This window comes from Acipenser ruthenus, chromosome 10 (genome assembly GCF_902713425.1).
Source record: "Acipenser ruthenus chromosome 10, fAciRut3.2 maternal haplotype, whole genome shotgun sequence".
NCBI classification, from domain to species: Eukaryota; Metazoa; Chordata; class Actinopteri; order Acipenseriformes; family Acipenseridae; genus Acipenser; species Acipenser ruthenus.
Window position 1 is genome coordinate 4,577,970 of NC_081198.1, and position 13,446 is coordinate 4,591,415.

At 35.1% G+C, this 13,446-nt stretch overlaps 1 protein-coding gene across 3 annotated transcripts in view; it reads left to right on the forward strand.

Annotated features, from left to right (window-relative positions):
- LOC117402876 (serine/threonine-protein kinase N2-like) overlaps positions 1 to 13,046 on the forward strand; it is a 33,239-nt gene extending 20,193 nt beyond the window's left edge. For 2 of the 3 annotated variants that reach the window (XM_059031551.1, XM_059031552.1), the window contains 19 exons: positions 1,054 to 1,182; positions 1,588 to 1,743; positions 2,161 to 2,374; positions 3,256 to 3,441; positions 3,761 to 3,870; positions 4,809 to 4,952; positions 5,344 to 5,419; positions 5,611 to 5,782; positions 6,397 to 6,523; positions 6,921 to 7,057; positions 7,359 to 7,434; positions 7,555 to 7,646; positions 7,966 to 8,142; positions 8,816 to 8,878; positions 9,141 to 9,217; positions 9,346 to 9,488; positions 10,244 to 10,351; positions 10,484 to 10,564; positions 10,653 to 13,046. In XM_059031551.1, the coding sequence (XP_058887534.1) occupies positions 1,054 to 1,182; positions 1,588 to 1,743; positions 2,161 to 2,374; positions 3,256 to 3,441; positions 3,761 to 3,870; positions 4,809 to 4,952; positions 5,344 to 5,419; positions 5,611 to 5,782; positions 6,397 to 6,523; positions 6,921 to 7,057; positions 7,359 to 7,434; positions 7,555 to 7,646; positions 7,966 to 8,142; positions 8,816 to 8,878; positions 9,141 to 9,217; positions 9,346 to 9,488; positions 10,244 to 10,351; positions 10,484 to 10,564; positions 10,653 to 10,856 (2,472 nt within the window). In that variant the 3' untranslated portion in view covers positions 10,857 to 13,046. Of the gene's footprint in view, positions 1 to 1,053; positions 1,184 to 1,587; positions 1,744 to 2,160; positions 2,375 to 3,255; positions 3,442 to 3,760; positions 3,871 to 4,808; positions 4,953 to 5,343; positions 5,420 to 5,610; positions 5,783 to 6,396; positions 6,524 to 6,920; positions 7,058 to 7,358; positions 7,435 to 7,554; positions 7,647 to 7,965; positions 8,143 to 8,815; positions 8,879 to 9,140; positions 9,218 to 9,345; positions 9,489 to 10,243; positions 10,352 to 10,483; positions 10,565 to 10,652 lie in introns of all 3 variants that reach the window. The other variant, XM_034004478.3, reaches the window with a different exon arrangement.
- The last annotated feature ends 400 nt before the right edge of the window (positions 13,047 to 13,446 follow it).

Sequence of the window (13,446 nt, forward strand, 5' to 3'; positions counted from 1 at the left end):
GTTTATAATGTGCTTTAAATGTACCCACATGTTCATTAAAACTTATTTTTATTAAACTTTTATAATAGTATGAAGACTCTGAACTCAATTTATTATATGATATACAATACAGTATGGAGAGTAAAATTTAATCTTAAAAATTTAAATTTAATCGACCACTACCTGGCCCCAATAAGACTTTTTTTTTTTTTTTTTTTAAATATTGGTTTTTGCACATAACACACGTGACAGTGTTGTGCTTTAATAGCAAGCAAAACTAGGCACTTGCAAGTTTCCAGTCTAATGTCTTAGTTACTTTCAGGGTGTGGGTCAACAAAGAAAATTAACTAACTTTACTAATTACTATATTGAATAAGTAATATTTTATGTAATTATCATACTGTATTTTTACACAATTAAATTGAGTCTCATTCTAGCCTGACCGAGTTTGTTCGAAATCAGCATACACAGGTGACCCTTATAAAATAGGCAGCAAATGGATCATGTTTTCCTGATCTCACCACCAGCTAGGAAAATGTTAGATGAATCGAGGCGAGTTCATGCAGACCCAAATCTCAGACCACTGGAGAAGCAAAAGGTTGTGTGGGTCCCATCGTCTTTCTCGCCTAATAGAAAAAAATTACATCATTGGGGCAATAAATGCAAAAAAAAAAAAAAAAAAAGTCTTGCCCATTACCAGGAGCGCAAGAATAGACATTCTGTGTGGTGCTATTTTTGACCTTTACACTTGAACTGTAAACAGAGCATGGTTGTAACTTTCACTGTATATAATATACTGTTTACATTGAACACAAGCCTTGCCATATTATTTAGGGAGAGGAGGGCATCTACTGAATACCTTGCAAACTAAGTTTGACAATAAGGAGTGTGGGAGTGCGATAATGGTTTTAAACACTGGAATTCGGTCTTTTTAATATTTATTAAAAAATAAAAATAAACTCCTTTGTAATAAGTTTATTTTAAATTAGTGTTGGCACAGTTATCTGGGTATTGACACATTTGTTTGTACAATGCTTGTTTTGTTGTAATTCAGCTTTCCTTTCATTTTTACAGGATCGTAAACTGCTTGGAACTGCACAACAAATGCTCCAAGACAGCAAGACAAAAATGGAAGTCATCAGGATGCAAATTCTGAAAGCAATCCAGACTAGTGAAATGGCCTTTGATAGTACGGAAGGTATAGGTAAGCATTGACCCATTTATAGGAGAACGTTGGGTTTTTTGGGGATTTTATTACTGTTCATACTCTACTATTCATACTCTGCATTGAATTATATAAATAAAACTGTAATGATATAAACAGCAGTGGATCTGAATACTGCTAGCATATAAATCTATTAATCCATAAAAGTACTAAGAAAGACTTGGTTGAAACATTTGTCATTGAATTTATTGTGCTGCTTTTAGTATTTAACATTACTAAATATAATAATGCAGTGAAATTAGGTCCTCAGAAAAAAATATATATTTCTGGGGATATCTGAAATGCAACAGGTTGTGGTGGACAGACAGTATTGCTGGTGTGAAAGTTAACTGTTATAAGATTTAATGCAGTTTAATGCAAAGTGGCCCGTTTGCCGACCTGCTGTTTCCACAGCCAAACCTGTGATCAGCCCGCTTGAGTTGCGGATAGAGGAACTGAGACACCACTTCCGGATAGAATACGCAGTAGCAGAAGGAGCCAAGAATGTCATCAAGCTGCTTGGATCTGGAAAAGTCACTGACAAGAAAGCACTTTCTGAAGTAAATCAATCATTTTAATCTATTTATTTTTACTAGGATTTTGAGGTTTTTAAATTAATACAGATAAATTGATTAATCAATATGTTTAATGTTTTGTTAATGTAATCAATCTGCTTGAGTTAAAGTATAAATCAGTAAATGCAAAATAAGTCAACTCTTTTAATCACACCTTTTAATTCAGTTTGAAAGTATGAATGCTTTTACAGAAATAATTGCCATTTTTGGCACATCTTTTACTGCAATTCAATAGCAAATGGCAATTATTTGATAAATGCATGCTCATATACATGACTAATACATGACTGACTAATCAATTACAACAGAAATCAAGATTATAAACCCTACTTTGGTGTTACAGCCAAATGTGTATCCTAAAAGTGGTGTTTTCTTTTTGTTTGTTTTTTGGATTTTTTCTAGGCTCAAGCTAGATTTAATGAGTCAAGCCAGAAATTAGACCTTTTAAAATACTCATTGGAGCAAAGGTTGAATGAGCTTCCCAAAAACCACCCGAGTACCAGTATTATAATAGAAGAACTATCTTTGGTAGCATCGCCAATATTAAGCCCTCGACACAGTATCATTTCTACACAAAATCAATACAGCACAGTCGCCAAACCGGCCGCATTAACAGGTAAGTCAGTTTCATTTGATTAGAGTCTTATTAAATGGCACTTTAGAATCAATTCTGGGTTTTGTTTAAGAGCAATAAGCTTTACCAGGTTACAGATCTCAGACATCCAAAGGATTTTGTTACGTCCTTAATTGCAAGGTTTAGACTTGCTCTTCTTTGATTGTAGAAGGTTAGAAATATTACTGTAATTCTCTCTCTCTCTCTCTCTCTCTCTCTCTCTCTCTCTCTCTCTCTCTCTCTCTCTCTTGACTTGTACTAAGTCTTTACTGGAATTTAATGTATACAATTCTATTTTGTTTGTAATAGATCACTATATGATATGTGGGAGTTGTGAGCATGTATGTTTTAACAGAGCTTATATATATATGGTCATCTCCTTGTAAAGTGAGGAATCAGTATTTTGAAACCAGCAGTTCGAGACAGTTAATCTTGAAGGGGACACCTGGGATCATAATAGATAATGAAACAATTTGGGTGGGGGTGGGGTTTCCTGAGATGTCCACTAGATCGGTCACAGACCTAAGTCTTATTTTTAAAATTACATTCTCTTGTTTTTGTGTCTAAGTTACTCGCCATGTCAGGAATTTAGTTCCATGAAGTACTTGTGAACAATGGCATGGTTCATCATTAATCTTTTCCCTTTAGTAGCTCAGGGATGCTTGTCTTTACCAGATACTAGATGTATAGGTTTTGTTAACCCAACAAAGAAAACTAAACAATCCAGTTGGTTTCATTCCTGCATACGGTTCAGATAGTTGCTTATTTTAAATGTATTTTTTGCTCATAAAATACTTTTGGAACATCTTAAATGTGCTGCTTTTCATACTGGTGTTAACACATTAATGTACACGAGTGTGTGACATGTTTTTGTTTTTAAATAGGTACCCTAGACGTCAGACTAATGGGCTGCCAAGACCTTTTGGAGAATGTACCCGGCCGATTAAAAACTACATCTGTTCCTCTACCGGGTTGGAGCCCAAGTGAAGCCAGGTCTTCCTTTATGAGTAGAACTACCAAAAATAGGAGTGGAAGCAGTCGAAACCTTTCGAAAACAGATGACTTGTCCAGTTGAGTGACCAATTTTATTTCTCTTGTGCTGAAAACTGTATTACATAACTGAGGAACCATTTGAGTTCATGCAGTGTAAAGGTCTCCATCATCTCTTGCCACTGCGCCTATATTGGTTGGGGAGTTAACAGTTGAGCAATGTCCCAAGCTCTTGAATTTGGGTTATCAATTAGCACCCTGCATTAGTTTTGAATGTTTCAGTTAAGACCTACTTTTTTATTTTTGCCTCCTTAGGGGTAACCTATATAGATGTGCAAATGAAATTATTAAATCTCCTTAGCAAGCTGTGGTGAACTTTTTGTTATTTTTATTTCACAGATGAGATCAGTGCTGTATTGAAGTTGGACAACACAGTTGTTGGGCAGACTGGCTGGAAACCTATTTCTAATCAATCGTGGGATCAGAAGTTTACACTGGAGCTGGATCGGGTATGTTGGCTCTACTCCTGACATTCATTCAGGGATCTAAGCCACTGCTCCTTTTGAATTAAGTGTGCAAATGTTAATCCGGGATTTGCTTGCCATAGGCAGAGACCTGTCTGATTTTGTAAATAAAATACAGCCATATGGAGTTTGAGCAGAAAGCTAAGAAGAGTAAATGGGTCAGTGTCTCTAATAATCAAGTTGTAACAGCAATTACGGCTTTATTTACAGTTTTCTAAAATGAAGATTAAAAAAACACCAACAGTCTTGGATTATACAACAACAGTGGATTATACAACAGAACATTTAGTCTTGATACAGTATCATGTCACAATGGCAGATAATTATTGATTTGAGCTAAATTTCTTGTTTTCCTGCAACAATCATACTGAATAGGGTAAACCCATCATTCCAGTAAACTTAAATGCAAAAAAATAAAAAAATAAAACATACTCCTATCAATTGAAGTAAAGCGTTAATCAATATACAGAACTGTAAGGTTTTTGAAGGCTGTTTGTATTAATTTTGTGTATGTGAAGGTAGGCAGGCTTACTGTTGATTTTGGTTCTAGGCACTGCTAATACTACAATCATTTAAATGTTTTGTTCGAGTGAGTTCTTTCCCTGATCTGTAATAGGACCCTAAACTATACAACTGCAACCCATGCTGGGAAGCAGCAACCCTGGACCCACATATACTCAATAGCCAGCCATGCAGTTAGCAGTGCTGCATGTTTAATTTTAATAAAATAATCGAGCCCAGAATTAACATGACTATTCACTGAACCTACCCTATCGAGGTATAATTTGTGACTGCTGCTGCACAGCAGTACGAGTCACCCCAGCTTTTTAGTGTGGCTCAGTCTTTCTGTTTTCATATTTTACCTATAATGTAACTATTTACTTTTATATTTGTATGTCTAAGATGTCTTTCTTTTCCTGCAGTCGCGTGAATTAGAAATGTCTGTGTATTGGCGAGACTGGCGGTCACTTTGCGCTGTCAAGTTTCTGCGGTTAGAGGATTTCCTTGACAATCAGCGGCATGGAATGGTTCTGTACCTTGAACCTCAGGGTACGCTCTTTGCAGAGGTATTGAATGTTAAAAATAATAATATTATTCTAGTTTTATTTATTGAATTTCAGTAAGAGGGTTTTTCTGATTTGTTCTCGCAATGTGTTCCATTTGTGTTTTAGTGATTTTTCTTTTTTTTTTGTGTGTGTGTGTGTATAATATATATATATATATATATATATATATATATATATATATATATATATATATATATATATATATAATATATCTATATATATTATGTGTGTGTGTGTGTGTATGTATGTGTGTATATATATATATATATATATATATATATATATATATATATATATATATATATATATATATATATATATATAATGTATGTATATATATGTATGTATTTATGTATGTATTTATGTGTGTATTTGTTTATTTATTTTACAGGTTACATTTTTTAACCCTGTTATTGAAAGGAGACCAAAACTTCAAAGGCAGAAAAAGATCTTTTCGAAGCAACAAGGTAAATGAGTAACAGTGTTAATTAATTAAATAAATACATTAAATAAAAATAAGTGTACATGGTATGAAACATATTACACGTATTATGAAAATACAAGATTCTGTTCAGCAAATAAATTACATATTTGAATAGTAAAAAGCCAGCCATGCATTCTTATGTCCTATTTTGTTTTTTTCTTTACTTCTCTACAGGCAAAACATTTCTGCGAGCCCCTCAAATGAATATTAATATTGCAACATGGGGAAGACTGGTGAGGAGAGCAATCCCCTCAATAAATAACTCTGGCACATTTAGCCCTCAGGTTCAAGTGCCTGCAGCAGTGCCAGGGGATACACTGGTCCCAGAATCCCCTTCGTCACCGAGGTACCTGCTTTATTAATGTAGTTCTCATACCGTAGTTTAAACCAAATCAATTAAAATAAAATAAGGGCACACCAGTAAAATGATCGTGGTTACAGGGCCCTGTTCATAAAGCTGCTTACTTGCACTTTATTTAGGATTGTTTATAGATGTTCGTTAAGGTTAAACGGTGCTTTACATTTTGTCAAGAAGGATGAATACCAAACCTTGCTTAATCCGTTCAAAACCTACCTTTCCACATTTGGTCCTTGATACCATACCTTTAGAACATACGAGTGGGAGTTTGCACTACAGATTGTATACTCCTACAGGTAATGAATACCATGTACATCCAAGCAGACAGCGATACCAGTCCTTGACTAAAGCAAAAAAATAAATACCTGTGTCAATGTTCAATGAGTATTTTACATTTGTGTTCTTCATTAATTTTGATTAAAACATGGGGAGCTTATCTTGAAGCAATGTTATGTTCACCTTGACTGCAGATGGAACATTATTATTTGTATTTTAATGTAACCTGCATTTATATTATACTTGTATAATTAGACTTGTGTTTAAAAGTGCATCTTTTGTGTTTTTATAGTTGTTACAATACTGTGTGTTTACTCTCCTTTAAGTGACTCAACAGTGACAAAATTAGAATTTGAACAGGAACCCCCTCCAACTCCTAAGAGACATTCCTCTGTGGCTGAGATTAGAGAGTCCATGCCAGAAATTAAGATTGCAGACTGCATGCAGATACAGGTATGGACAAACTAACAATAGTGCATATTTAATGCAGAAGCTGAAACACTAACTGCTGGTTTCACAGACCCAGCTGAGTAGCCGAAGAGCAGTGCTAATCGGGGTCTATGAAACCAGCCGTCTTGTCTGGCATTCTTAAGGTAAAACTGTATAACTGCCAAGGCATTAGACTAATTATTCAGTTTTTGCACTGAACTGAACAGTTTTGTTTTTAGTAAAGACTGTATGATTCCAGTCATAACATATTCATTGTGTTTTTGTAACAATATAACTCGTACATTCTTATTTCTTTCATGTATTTATTGACTCATCCAAAAAAAAAAAAAAACTTGATTACTTTGCTTTCTTTATCTTTCTGAAATGTAGTTTCTACCTAAAAAAAATGCTTGTTTTGCAGGATGCATTAGCAACGTTTGACTTCCTGAATGACAGAAATAGCACTGTACCCAGACCAGAGACACAAGTTATTGCTGAGAATGAAGTTAAGCAGCCAGATTTGGAGTTAATGACCATTCCAGAACCTACAGATAGCAGGTACCTACTGCCAACCAATTACATTAACGCAGCCCCTTTCAAGTTATTCCTGTGTATTGGTCACCAAGGTATAGCTGCATCATTGGAGAGTTAACTTGGATGTCGTCCATAAGCATTTATCTGAGGCCAGTTTCTCTATAACACGTTGTCTAAAACATATAAAAAAAAATTATGATAATGAATAACAGACAAAAATAATCATATTTAATGGGGGGGGGGGGGTACATTGAGTTGTTTTAAAGCTAATAAGAATGGTTTTCTTATGGTTGACAATCACTTTTGTTTTAACCTTTTGATTCAGGGTGCAGCAAAGATTTCAGTTCGGCCTCAGTGATTTCCATTGTGTTGCAGTGCTGGGCCGTGGGCATTTTGGAAAGGTAAACAAACATTGCTTCAGGTTCACTGCACTTGATGCAACTTTTTCAAAATGTTAAATTAGTAACTTTCTCTTAAAGCATGTAGTCCTGGAGAATTTAATGGCTATTCTGTTATAACAGGTGCTGCTTGCCGAATACAAAAACACAGGAGAAATGTTTGCCATCAAAGCCTTAAAGAAAGGGGACATTGTAGCGCGTGAAGAGGTAGACAGGTCAGTAGAATACAAACTTTGAAAATGATGTGAGATAATGCTGCGAACACACGTGCTTAGCTCTGAACTGAGCGAGAAGGGAATTTAGAAAATGCAACTCTAGTTTTCCTTTCTGTTATGTGGTTTCATGTAAATTTTATGTGGAAATGCTCAAGTTTGAGCATACCCTAGTAAATGTATTGTTTGTTTTTTAGTCTTGTATTTTTTTGTATTTTTATTTTTTTTGTAAAATTAAACCATTGTATTGGTCTAACTTCGATATAAATGATCTTTTTTCATACGAACATTGTGTAATACTTTTAATTTGTTTCTTTCTTAGCCTTATGTGTGAAAAGAGAATCTTCGAAACTGTGAACTGTGTCCGGCATCCGTTTTTGGTGAACCTTTTTGCCTGTTTCCAAACCAAAGATCATGTATGTTTTGTCATGGAATATGCTGCTGGAGGAGATCTTATGATGCACATTCATGCAGATGTGTTTTGTGAACCTAGGGCTGTGTAAGTAACACTTGGGGTTTTATATTGTATTCATTTGTACAGATGTCTTTTTTGTCATACAGGACAGTTTGAAATGTTAGTACAGTATTAGTACAGATCTGAGGTCTGGCAGGATTTAGGTTGAGCATTTTTATGGGATGCAATCTATGATAAAAACAAAAAACTATGTTTTAAGTGATAGTAAGAGCTGACAAAGCCGAAAGACGGGAAATTGTCAGGTAAGACCGCCACTGCGCTCTTACGTCACCCATGTTCTGACAAGGCTTTCCAGCACACACGATTTTGTTGGTTCCACAAAAAGGCTCTCCTCGTTAACGAGTTCTACCAGCCTACCAAAGGAGGTATTTAAACTCGCAGCCGTTTTTTAGTTAATCGAGGGCAAAAAAATGGCTGAATAATTTGTAAAAACTAAGTTTTATGCCATTCTGTAACTTTAAAACTACCGAATGGATTTTCACAATCTATACCAAAAAAGTTCTGTGACACGGACACAAAGCGTGCCAAATGGCATCCCGATTGGTTTTGAAACGGTCGAGAAAACATACCCCTCAAAATCGGGTCTTGTCACTCTATCATGCTGTTATAATACAAAAAAGGCCTATGTCTGTTTTCAGGTAAAGCGGATGTTAGATGAATGTAAAGTAATGTTATCCTGACTCTTTCTTCTGCACAGGTTTTATGCTGCTTGTGTTGTCCTTGGTTTGCAGTTTTTGCACGAACATAAGATAGTGTACAGGTAAGCTGTGACCATCACTCCTGGTACGGTTTTTAAATGTACTGCCTGTTTGTCACACAAATAAAACTGGCAGAGCATTCAGATCTTTTAAATTATAAACTGTAAATGAATGGTACTGTATAGTTCTACACATTCACTGTATTATGATCATTCAGAAGCTGAAAGATTTATTGCTGCTTTTACATTGTAAAGCCACTGTGTGAAGCCTAGTATGCTTTATTATTTTATTTATTTATTCATTTATGTATTTATTTTTTTCTAGAGATTTAAAGCTGGATAACCTGCTGCTTGACACTGAAGGTTATGTAAAGATTGCCGACTTCGGCCTTTGCAAAGAAGGTAACATTTATGATTGGAAAAAAAAAAAATGAATTAATTTAAATGTGGAGACCTGAACATGGATGATCATGTAAACCTGTTTTATTTGTGCTATTGTTTTAAGATTACAATCAATCCTTCTTTTACAGGTATGGGATTTGGAGATCGTACAAGTACGTTTTGTGGTACTCCGGAGTTTCTTGCTCCAGAAGTTTTAACGGAAACATCTTACACACGGGCAGTGGATTGGTGGGGACTTGGTGTACTTATCTTTGAGATGTTAGTTGGTGAGGTAGGTATTGGTAAATATAACGATTTTCCTCTTGGGTACAATTCTGGTTAAGATTATGTGACGAGCAGACGTATGCTGAAGGTTATTTCAAACTGTTGTCCACATGAGAAGGTTGTGTCTGTCAGCCAGTAAGTAATTTGATTATCTCTGAATATCTGGAAGAGATTTGCACTCGATAGAGATGTGGTGCATGTCAGGGAGGCCCCTTTCCTCAGGCTTGGGGCTATTAATATGGAAAGTAATTAAAGCTCCTTTATCAGCTCTGGGCTGGACAGTAATTTTAGAACTGGAGTAGGCGCTGGCAGACCACCTTTTAAAATCTTGGACCACTTACTGCGTAAATCTTGTATACAGTCCTGATATATACTAACAATTATGATGGCTTAATCTGTTGAACTAAGAAAATAGTGTGGGCCCCATACAATGAGATGTTAAGAGGCTTAAATATATAACTAGAGTATTGTGCAGCTATAATTGATTGAATTCTGACCTTTTACGTGGTTTCTGTTTTTATTTTCTGTGTTATATAAATACATAAATACTGTTTCCTAAGGTACTGTTTTAATAATCAGGCATGATGTATAATACATGACTGCCCTCTCATAATCTGCAAATAGATTTGTTTTTATTTTCTCAAGTTCTAATTGTGTAAATGATGATGCTGTTGTGACCACTGCATACAGCATGTTCTTCTTTTCTCACTGATATCGGTTCTAAAATAGGTGAGTGTCTAACTGCCTTTATTTCCCTCTCAGTCTCCTTTCCCAGGTGATGATGAAGAGGAGGTGTTCGACAGTATCGTTAATGACGAAGTCCGCTACCCAAGATTCCTGTCTACTGAAGCCATCTCCATAATGAGAAGGGTATGTTTGGAGTAAAATCGCTCACTGTGCAGTGAACCCGATGGCTTAATACACCAGTGCATAATGTGCCTTACACTTCACAAACTTAATCATGCAGTTGATAATGTGGAGGGGAAACTTACTTTATTTCAGTTGCTGAGGAGAAATCCAGAAAGACGTCTTGGAGCAGGGGAAAAAGATGCTGAAGAAGTGAAAAAGCATCCTTTTTTCCGAGTATGTATGAACTTCAAATTGAGCTGTAGTTGTGTTTTTGAATGAATCTTAACCTTATGAAATCTAAATCCCCACCCCTGTTTTACAGAACGTTGATTGGAATGGTCTGTTATCAAAGAAGGTGAAGCCTCCATTTGTACCTACAATTAAAGGCAGTGTTGACGTCAGTAACTTCGATGATGAATTCACCTCGGAAGCGCCCATTCTGACCCCACCTCGGGAGCCCAGGGTCCTTACAGCGCGCGAGCAAGAAATGTTCCAAGATTTTGATTATATAGCGGACTGGTGTTAGACCTCAGACTTTCAACACTGTGAAACGCAATAGCTGACTGTAGCTCACAACCTCCTCTTCTGAAGAACTGGGGTTCTTCCAGCCTGTTGTGCACTCAGTGACATTCAAGGATCTTTGACTTTTAAAGCAAATGAAGATTATTTTATTTTTTCTTGTTTCCATTATATATATATATATATATATATATATATATATATATATATATATATATAAAGACCTGTCAAAAGAAGTGGCCAATGTCCATTTTGTTTTGTCTGAGCACTGGGATTTTTTTTTTTTTTTTTTTTTTAGGATGTCTGTTTGGGGAAACACAAAATCCACCTTTTTGATTACTTTGGGATAATTACTGTAAAAAACATGCATTGTCTCCAGGTTTGGATTTTTAATTTTTTTTTTATGTCTAAACTATTTTGGTCTTAGGTAAATGATCTTTTAGATTTTTTTTTTTTTAAGGCCAGAATGTGCCACATTAGACTTCAGGTGCTTTAGAATACCAGCCCTGCGGCATGGTCTCACCAAGTAATAAGGCAATGACAGTCTTGACTACTTTTTTAACTTTTATTCGGCCAGCAATGTGCATTTTTTTTATTCAAAGACTGGGTATCATGAGAATCGTTTTGTCTTGATTTTATCTGGAACACTAATCTTGGTCCTTGCCTTGTACATTTTTATTGTATTTATTATGTATAACAACTAGATGCCTTAATTTTGTGAGACGACAATATGTGGGCTTCCATTCAGCAAAAGACAGGTACTGAACACCTACCAAAGCCACTTGCCAAACACTTGATAGTACATTGGGCCCAGGTGACACCTTCTAAAAAGAACAAAGGAACATTACAAAAGAAAGTCTTGAGTGTGACTAAATGACGGCCCAGATTTGTCCTTCTTGGAGGTTTTCTACAGTCTCCTGTATTTGTATTGTCCTTCCATGTTATGTGAACAAATATAAGATTATAATTTTATACTGTATTTTTAGTACATCGGTGCATCTTGCATCTGCTGTAGATGTTAACCATTTTTGTAAAGCCTGTAGGGATGTATGACAATGTATACAAGCTGTAATGTGTAAGTTTGGAACTTTTTACTTTAGTTTACATTCACAGAGAAAAAGATACGTTTTTTCTTAATTACAGTGGCCATCCGAAGGAGTAAATTAAGCTTTGAATTCTCAAAATGGAATGTAAAATAAAAAATAAAAAAATTATATATATATAATTTTTTTTTTTTTTTTTTTTCACAAAGCAAAGTGTATATTTTGGCTTATAATATGCCAAAGCAGGCTGTATCTTAAACTGCTAAACGTTTTTCTCTTTTAAAACATAGTTCGTACATTTTTTTACATTTAAGGCACCGGTCAGTCCTGTAATGTACTTATGTTGGAACAGTTCCTTGGTCTACAAGAGCAATACTGCTGAAAACATGGTTCAATGTTTGCACTTTTATTCAGGTATTACTCGGGTTGGGGCTTGACAGTTTTTTTTTTTAAATAACCTGATCAGTATAATCTCCATGTAATTACATTTTACACAATGGTTATTACAACAGCAGAAAATCCTGTAGACCTGTTACTCAAACAGTTTGTAAAAGACTGAGGTAATGGAGATATTGAAGGCATTATGTTTGATATAAACTGATTTCAAGCCACATGTCTCAAATTGCTGAGTACCAAAACATTTTTTTTATTGTACTTTGAGATACAGCCTGATATTAGATATCAGATCCAGTGTTTTTGATTTGGTGGCACCGGTAAAACCAAGAATAATATGTTTATAAACTGAAAGTACAATAACCTTAGCTCAGTAACTAAAGTTGTACAGAAAATCATTTTTAAATATAAATCACTAAGGGTATAAAGGGGGCAGGGTATATGTACACAGTTGAGCTCAAAGCACTAATTGTATCTATGTAGTTTTATAATGTATCAACTTTTTAGCCTATAAAAAGATAATAGATTGTAAATACATTTTCTATATACATTTTAAAAGTGTCTGCTTGAGCACTTTTGTGAGGAGTGACGCTTTAGAATGGTACACTACATTTAAGTTAAATGTGTGCTGATAAGGTTATGACCAAGAAAATCATGAGTGTTTTGCAGTCGGTATGCATATCACGAATGCACAAATTAAAAGAAATTTGTAATAGAACAGCCTTGTTTGTTTTTTCTGTAACTTTAACAGTTAAGTAAGCTTTGCTATCTGCTTGCTGTAGCCAAACTTTCCAATACATGACATCCAAGCTGCTACTGTATTTAGATGAAGAAATGCAGGAGTAATATAGCTTTGGAGATTACCCCCTCTGATTTTTTTTTTTTTTTTATAGATTTTATAACACATTTGAGACTCAGTTTGTTGTGTCTCACTATTCCAAGTTTCCCTTAAGAATATCACATTTCAAAATACTTGGTACACCAGAGGCAACAGCAATGTGACTGGTGCACCATGTATTTCCTTATAAAATTTACTTTGTAGTTCACAAAAAGTTAATGTTCAACTTGGGCTACCCTGCATGGCAAGCAACCAGTGTACAATGTGTCTGAAGCACGGGGATACAGTATTTGAAAAGACACAGATCTGTCTTGTTTGGAACA